The sequence below is a fragment of the Triticum aestivum genome, chromosome 7D (assembly GCF_018294505.1).
Source record: "Triticum aestivum cultivar Chinese Spring chromosome 7D, IWGSC CS RefSeq v2.1, whole genome shotgun sequence".
In the NCBI taxonomy this organism is placed as follows: domain Eukaryota; kingdom Viridiplantae; phylum Streptophyta; class Magnoliopsida; order Poales; family Poaceae; genus Triticum; species Triticum aestivum.
In genome coordinates, this window is record NC_057814.1 from 44,670,004 (window position 1) to 44,678,446 (window position 8,443).

Consider the following 8,443-nt stretch of genomic DNA (forward strand, 5'->3'; position numbering starts at 1 on the left):
TCGGATCTCGGACGAGAGCCTGCAAACCCTAGTCCCGCTCGCTTCACTCTTCTTGCCCGCGGCAGGCCCAAAATCCAGTTCCCCTCTCCCATTCCCACCGCCGGCCGGCCGCCACATCCGCGCCAATGGCCTCGCCTTCGCCTCCCCCCACGCCGCCCACCGCCGACGAGCCTCCGCCTCCGCCTACTCCTGACGGAGATGCCCCCTCCCCGCCCACGGACGCCGAATCCCCCCCGCCGCTCCCGGAGGCCGACGCCCCTGCCGCGCCGCCCCCGGACGCCGACGCCGACGCCCCGCCTCTGCAGCAGCCGCACCTCCCGGACGGCATCCTGGAGGACATCTTCCTGCGGCTCACGACGGCAGCAGACGTCGCGCGGGCGTCGGCCGCCTGCGCCTCCTTCCGGGCCATCACGTCGGCCCTCCCGTTCCGGCGCCGCTTCCGCGCGCTCCACAGGGCCCCGGTGCTCGGCTTCCTCCGGGAGGACTTCTACGCGGCGCGCCCGCCGCACCCATCCGCCCCGGCCGCGCGCGCCCTCGCGCGGGCAGCCGACTTCGCCTTCTCCTTCCTCCCCGACGACGCCGCGTGCTGGAGCCCCCGGGACGCGCGCGACGGCCGCGTGCTCTTCTCCGCCGTGCCCAGCTCCCACGGCCGCGGCAGCTTCGCCGACGCCACCTCCACCACCTTCGTCGACCTCGTCGTCGCCGACCCGCTCTCCCGCCGCTGCGTCCGCGTCCCGCCCGTGCCCGACGACCTGGCGGCCCCCGTTCTGCGGTGGGGCATGCTCGACTTCGAGCCCTTCCTCGCGCCGGCCAGCGCCGAGGACCTGCGCGACGAGGGCGCGCCCTTCAGGGTCATCGGCAAGGTGCTGTGCGAGGACAGGGTCGCCGTGTTCGCCTTCTCCTCGCGCACCGGTGAGTGGCGCAGCCACGGCTCGAGCGAGCTGTCCAACGACTTTGCGCTGGACGCGCTGTATGAGCGGCGCCACTATGTGCAGGGCTGCTTCTGCTGGCTGTTGGAGTGGATGGAGAAGCTGCTCATGCTCGATGCTGGTGCGATGGAGTTCTCCATCGTGGACCTCCCGCCCGGCAACGACGAGCGGCGGTTCGCCATTTTGGAGGCAGGGCAAGGCAGGATTGGGCTGCTAAATATTGGGAGGAACACATTGGACTTGTACTATAAGGCCTGGCCAGGCAAACGCAATGGAGAGTGGCAACACGAAACGAAAGAGCACCCACTGCCTGACTATCACTGGCGCATCATAGGTTCTGATGAGGAGTACTTGCTCCTGAGAGGGATTTCACTTGATTGGCCCTGGTTCGGGAGCGCTTCATCGGAGAGTCCGGATATTGAGTATTTTGCACTGGAGCTCAAGGCATTGCAACTCGAGAGGATGTACGTGTCCAAGCACAAAATGTTGCATGCTCACCTGTATAGGGGCTACCCGCCGCAGATCTCGGCACCAACTCTATGAACTGGTAAACTTGCTACCATATCATCCTCTTGTTTTCAGCAGTTGGGGGGGGGGGGGGGGGGGGGGGGAGTTTCCATTGCTTTGAAAGCCATATTTGCTATTCCCTCTGTCCACAAAATTACATTGTATTAGACCATTAGCCATGGGCACAAACCACACAATAACTATTGGATATGCTAAAAGTCAATTATCATCATTCCTTTCTCTTGCTCCAAAGTTCCCCCGCATGTTTTCTTTCCAAGGAGGCAAGGTTCGCTTGTTCATGGGAGTTTTGGGCATAATAGGAAATGTGAAGAAGAAGTGCCTACAAAATTGTCAACTGAGCATTGAAGGACAAAAAAATTTTGAAGTGACCTACATTTGTTTCCAAGGGAGTAATTAACTAGCTGTATGCACTTGTCCTTTTTCTTTTCTTTAGTTCCTACATGGGCATTTTCGTGGCTGCAACACACATATACATGCCAAAGATATATCAGGAAAAATGGTCCTGGTGCCATTTACATACTCTGTTTTTTAATATAGAGCAGTAGGAGCCTCTCCCGCTGCAACTTCTCAAAAAAGAAGGTTAATATTGTTTTTGCAAACATACAAGACTCTTGTTAATGATTCAGTACTGTATGCCATCCATGGTTGAGAATTGCTAATTTGCACTAGTGGTTTCAGGTTTACAACATTGCTATCACTTTTACATCGCTGCCATACAGCAGGTGACAACTATTATCTCATTAACTCTTTTAGTAAATTTGATATGGTAGATGAAAACAACTTGGTATTATTGCTTCACTTATCCGGTAGTGAGCAAATGGAGAGAGTTTTAATTGATTTTAAAGTAATGTTCAGGATAACGGTAACGGGTACCATCTCGGTCGGGTGCTGAATAGGGATTAATTGGCGAATCGGCCATTTAACTGAATTTATTGGCAGGTTAACTAGGGCCATACCAAACATACAGCTAAATATTTGTGTTAGCCATATTCTGCTTGTCCCTCTACTATCCTTTTTCTCTTTTCTTTCTCCATAAGTCACGTTTGGGCTGTCCTCGCCGCTGCAAAGCTGAAGCCCATTCAGCCCACTAGGGTTCCAGCGGTGGGTGTGTAAAAGACCCCCCCTGTGCAGCCACTCTCCTTGTCTCTTCCTTCTTCCCCTTCTCCAGCCGCCACCTTCTTCCTCTCTTCTCTTTCCCTTCCCAGAGCACGCCCCCAGCTCCTGCTTTCTCTCATCCTCTGTGTCACACCGAGCGCCTGTCATCTCTCTGCTTGTCTCCACTCTGAGGGAGCTGCACCGCCGTGGGAACTGACCGGCGGCTGCTTGAATCGTGAGTGGGAGCCTGAACCCCCCCAAAACTGGAGATGTGCACGGGCTGGGAAATTTTGGGCTTTGGCAGCCCAAAACTGCAGCCAGTTAATCTCTGCTCACCCAAAAATTTGGTCTGACAACCGATTTTTTGGCCTGTCAGACTGATTACCTACCTGGGCGATTTTCTCAGCTGAATAGGTTTTTCGCATCGGCCACCCTCCGAGACATGATTAACTGGCCAGTTAACTGTTATCTCGGCCGATATTTGGAACACTGTTTTAAAGCATATTTGATATTCCTTCCGTCCACAAAAGTACATTGTATTTGACTATCAGCAATGGGCCCAGTAAAATGAATAGGCTAAATTATCATCATTCCTTTCTATTGCTCCTGAGTGCCCCTGCATGTTTTCTTTCCAAAGAGGCAACTCTGCTGATGGGAGTAATAGTTTGGGGGCATAATAGGAAATGTGGATTAAAATGTCTACAAAATTGTGAATAGAGCATAGTGAAGGACAAAAAATGGCCAAGTGACCTACATTTGTTTGGAAGGGAGTAACTGATTAGCTGTACACACTTCTCTTTAGCTCCTACATGAGCATTTTCGTGGCTGTGACACTTCTCCATGCCAAAGATATAGCAGGAAAAATGGTTCTGGTGCCATGTGCATGCCTTTTTTTTAATATAGAACAGTGGGAGCCTTTCCTGCTGTAAGTTATCAAAAAAGAAAGTTGATATTGTTTTTTGGAAAGATACATGTGGCAACTTGATAATCTGCCCTAAATCCGAGATTCTGTTCCTGTAATGCTTTTGATGAGCATTTTTGCCATTTCCTGTTGTGAATTTGTTTTCTTTTGCCAAAAACTAGGGCAATGGTCTCAGGTTGGAAATTGAGTGGTGGCGTGTTGTCTATTGCAGGTTACATATCCTTCGCCCTTGAATGTGGAGAAGTGGCTACAAAACTGTGAGCAGAGCACATTGAAGGACACAAAGTTCGAGCACATTGAAGGTTACATATCCTTTGTCCTGTGTATTGCCGCTGGAGAAGTGGTGAATGAGTTGGTGTGGTTGTCTGACGGCAAGAAGCGTGTCAGTGGAGGCCGGAAGTTTGCCGCTGGCGGCAGATGGTGGAAGTCAGGATGGCCGCTGCGAAGGGATGCCCAACCTTATGTGCCAGTTGGGCGTTATCGGGCGCCAGCGATCTTTCTTGAGCTGCGTCTTGACCCACAGTTTGTCTACATCGACTTACGTTGGCTGTTTTCTGGCTTAGGTCATTCTATATATTCTTGCCATCCCAAAGCATGTTTTGGAGAGTCCGCTTTGGCGCCGAAGTTTGTAGCAATTTGCAGGATACTAGATCCAACTTGACAAATGTGGCAACCCTGGTTTTTCTCCCCACTGCTGGCAGCATGTGAGACCAGCTCAGCTGATGAGCTAACATTGAGAGAGTTTATGGCCAGTTCAGTGGGTGGTGGCTCTGGTTTCTTTCTGACCTGGTGCAGTGGAGGCTGTTTATTCATGGCCAGAGTCCCAACTCCACCAAGTCACGGAGATGACCTTTTGGTAGCCAGCGTGTATGCATGTATTAGAGTATGTATTATGTATGTAACCTGGATGGCCTATGGCCTCGTTGTATCTTTTTGTTGTTGTTGAGAAACAACCTTGTTGTATCTTTTTGTTGTTGTTGAGAAACAGCCTTGTTGTATCTTGGTGTGTTAATGTAGTTTAGCGACAATCTATCTTAGTTTGGATTTGGATGCCCATATAAATAATAGGATGACGATAACTGCCACACGTGAGGGTTTAGGGTTTAGGCCATCTTTCGTGTGGTGTCTAAGAGGACGAGCCCACACGCCTACGTGCGGGCAAAATAACTAGCGCCCACACGCTTCTTTTTTTTCTTGCGGTCCCTCTCTCACACGCCTACGTGTGGGCAAAATGCATAATGCCCACACGACCTCTCTTAGCCACCTACCTCACGGTCCCGCACGCCCCACGTGACAGTCACCATGCGTCCTCGCAGTTGCCATGGTCCGGATCCTCTTCAATGTCCGTTCAACTGCAGTTGCCATGTCGGACAACTACAATTGCCATAGTTGCTCAACTGCAGTTGCCATCTCAGGTCAAGTGCCGGATGCCATTTTGGACAATTGCAACTGTTGCCATGTATGGTTCTGGTTTACTATAGTTGCCATGATTTGAAAACTTTAGAGGTTGTCACCTACTAACACTAAGCAGTTGCCATGTATGGTCTGGTTTACTACAGTTGCCATGATTTGAAAACCTGGAGTTACCTACTAACACTAGGCAGTTGCCGTGTAGCGCTACAAAGAGACATGGCAAAACAACATGTTCGGGTAAAAGAGAGAGTTGCCATCTGCTTACAAGCACACTAGGGTAGTTGCCGTGTACCCTGCAAAACACATGGCAGCTGACATGTTCGGGTAAAAAAAAAGAGTTGTCATCTGCTTACAAGCACGCTAGGGCCATGTACACTGCAAAACGCATGGCAACTGGCAGCTTGGGTATGGAGAGAGGAGACGGGCGTGTGGGCGAGATGGCAAATGCCCACACACCAGCCCTTGTGCGTGAGTGAAAACTGGCGTGTGGGCGAACTGCTAAACGCCCACACACCGACCCCTCTGTGTGGTGAAACGAACGTGTGGGCGACCGGGTGAATGCCCACACACCAGCCCAGTCCTACGTGGCACCACAAACATGCCAAGATTCGTGCACCCACAAACGGACGCGGATCCACGCGTGTGGGCGAGATGCAAACGCCCACACACGTGGGCGTTAGTGTTTTTGAAATAATAATGTATTTACCACCTGTCCATCCATACAAGGGATTATTTGATTGAGCATCCTATAAAAAGAAAATCTCAAATAATAAGTGCCACACGTGTGACTCGAAGCACTCCGGCCTTGACGTTTTTTTACAACTGAAGTTGCCATCCGAAAAGAAAAAAAAACCTAAAAAAACTAAAACTTGCCATCCGAAAAGAAGTTGACATCCTTGCGTCAATAGACTTGTCATAAAAACATTACCGAAAAAGGCTTTCGCCCCGCTTAATAAATAAAGCAAACCGCCAAGAGCACGCATACATGGACTAGTTCAGAACACACACACCCAGGTCACACAACAAGGAGTACAAAGGTTCTGCTGAGGGCACAGCTCAACAAGCCCAAAAAAAAAACAAAGAGGCGGCCGCAGCCGGTGACGACGAACACGCCCGGCGTCTAATCAGGCTCTGGGGGTGGCGGAGGGAGCGGCGGCGATAGGCGGACGGCCATCGAGCGGAGGTCGGCGATGAAGGTGGAGATGGCGTCCCGGTCCTGAGGATGGCTAAGCGGCCGCCAGAGCTGCAAGAAACCAGACAATTTGAATAGAGCGTCAGTAGCCCGTCGGAGAGGGACGTGCTGAATCACAAGCTTATTGCGGATCGTCCAGAGGGTCCACGCGAGTGCCCCAATCTCGAGCCACCTAATGTGGCGAGAGGGCAGGGGGGAGTTCTGTAGTTCGGTGAAGAGGTCGGGGAAGTTGGTGTGGCACCAATCACCACCCACCACCTCTCTAAAGCAGCTCCAAACGAATTGAGCGGACACACAGGAGAAGAAGATGTGATTGGAATCTTCGGGGGTACCACACAGCGGGCAGAGGCCAGACCCAGGGCTGTTGCGCTTGCGAACCTCCACCCCAGACGGGAGCCGTCCGCGGATCCATTGCCACATGAATATCTGGATTTTCAGTGGCAAGCGGATGGACCACACCGCCAAAGGGGGGGGGCGGGGCGAGGGGGCGATGGCCAGATAGAGGGACTTGGTGGAGAATTGGCCGAAGGCTCAAGGCGCCACCGGACCTCATCCGGGCCAGCATCCACAACCGGCTCGTGGAGGGCGATGCAGTCAAGCAGTGTCAGGACCCCGATTCCAAGTCACATCGATCTAGCCGGTAACGCCTCATATCACTTTGCGGCCTCACGCCCGGTATTCCCACGGGTGTCGCCTTACCATGGCCCGGGACCGTTTGCGCCTTTTGGCTCACGTATATGATAGTGTCGCTAGCATCCATATGACAGAGAACCCGGGCCGACATGACTAGTCGTGAACCCAAAGTGGCACTAACTTACGGGGACAGGCATACATGAATCAACATCGAGCATGTCGGTCAGCAGCGTGCGAATCCGGGCTGTAGCACTGGGCTAACAGGACTCCGGTGAACCGGGCTGTAGCAGGCTAGGCAGGACTCCGGATGTCACCGCGTGACATTTCCCCAAAGGGACAGACACAGGAACGAAGTGAATCACATGCGGGCCAGTCAAGTGTTTCGGAGCAGTAGTGCTGGGCTAGCAGGACTCCGGTGAACCGGGCTGTAGCGGACTACTATGGCTCATGGAAGCACAAGACTACATTTCCCCATAAGAGAGGCTACCAAGGATAAACAACTAGGTTGTCGGATCCCACACATACCAAGCATTTCAATCATACACACAATATGGTCGATATGTGTAGATACAACATGGCATCACAACAAGACTCTACGACTCAAGTATTTATTCATTAGGCTCCGAGGAGCGAGATATTACAAACATGGGTCTCATGACCCAACATTCAGAGCATACAAGTCAAAGCACATGCGGAAGCTTAACATGTCTGAGTACAGACATCTACAAATGAAAAAGGCTGAGAAGCCTGACTATCTACCAGATCCTGCCGAGGGCACAAGATCGTAGCTGAGGTAACAAGCTAAACGTCGAAGTCCACGTGGAACTACTAGCGAGACTGGCGTCTCTCTGCAAAACATAAAATAGGCAAACGTGAGTACAAATGTACCCAGCAAGACTTACATCAGAACTAGCTACATATGCATTATCAACAAAGGGAGTGGTGGAGTTTAACAGCAAGCCAGCTTTGACTCGGTGGCTATCCTGAACTACGACTGTAAGTAACTCTTTTGAGGTGGCGCACACGAGTCCACATATTCACCATATCAATACACCACTATGGATCCGCTCCCGTCACTCTACGAGAAGGCCATCCATAGCACTCACGCTTATCTTGCGCATTTTAGAGTATCCACTTTCACTTGTCTATGAACTGTTATAGGCAACCCAGAAGTCCTTTACCGCGAACACGGCTATTCGAATAGATGATGTTAACCCTGCAGGGGTGTACTTCTTCACACACGCTCTCGCCACTTACCGCCATGTACTTCAAGCGGAAGCCTGGCGAGGGTGTCGGCCACGGCCTACCTAAACACTCAAGTCTCTAGTCCAGGTTTATCGCCTATTCAGGTTCCATCCGCAGGGAGTCCGGCCGAAGTTTCCACATACGGCCCCGAACGATGTTAGCAGGGTTCCGGAGACACCAAACAGGCGCCCGGTACACCGTGCCACGTGCCTACCGCATCATAGCCCACCCCGCGGGTCAGTGCTGCGCACGGCCTCCAGCGTACTACAAACACCAGAAACTACTTGCAACTCCTGGACAGAGGACAAGGGTGGTTAAGAAGCCGAGAGAGTCAATTAAGGATCCCAATGTGTGGTAGTAGCTGTTCATGGATCACAAACACAGAACTCAGTTCCTGAGGACGGTTTCAATGAGACAACCCACCATGTACTCCTACATGGCCTCTCACCGCTACCTTTACCAAATCGTGTTCACACACTTAGCTCA

General features: G+C 52.0%; 1 protein-coding gene across 4 annotated transcripts; it reads left to right on the top strand.

Moving 5' to 3' along the window:
- LOC123165133 (uncharacterized) lies at window positions 1-4,472 on the top strand. 4 transcript variants are annotated; one of them, XR_006482799.1, is made up of 3 exons: window positions 1-1,476; window positions 2,127-2,179; window positions 3,686-4,472. XR_006482799.1 is itself a non-coding variant. In XM_044582768.1 (3 exons), the coding sequence occupies exon 1, from the start codon at window positions 126-128 to the stop codon at window positions 1,470-1,472; it is 1,347 nt and encodes a 448-aa protein (XP_044438703.1). In that variant the 5' UTR covers window positions 1-125; the 3' UTR covers window positions 1,473-1,476; window positions 2,136-2,179; window positions 3,686-4,472. The 4 variants fall into 4 exon arrangements, 3 of the variants coding, with proteins under 3 accessions (XP_044438703.1, XP_044438704.1, XP_044438705.1); XM_044582768.1 differs by having other exon boundaries at window positions 2,136-2,179; XM_044582769.1 differs by lacking the exon at window positions 2,127-2,179.
- The last annotated feature ends 3,971 nt before the right edge of the window (window positions 4,473-8,443 follow it).

Excerpts from the sequence above, each read along its gene's own strand:
- LOC123165133 (XM_044582768.1), top strand. The coding sequence starts at position 126 with ATGGCCTCGCCTTCGCCTCCCCCCACGCCGCCCACCGCCGACGAGCCT.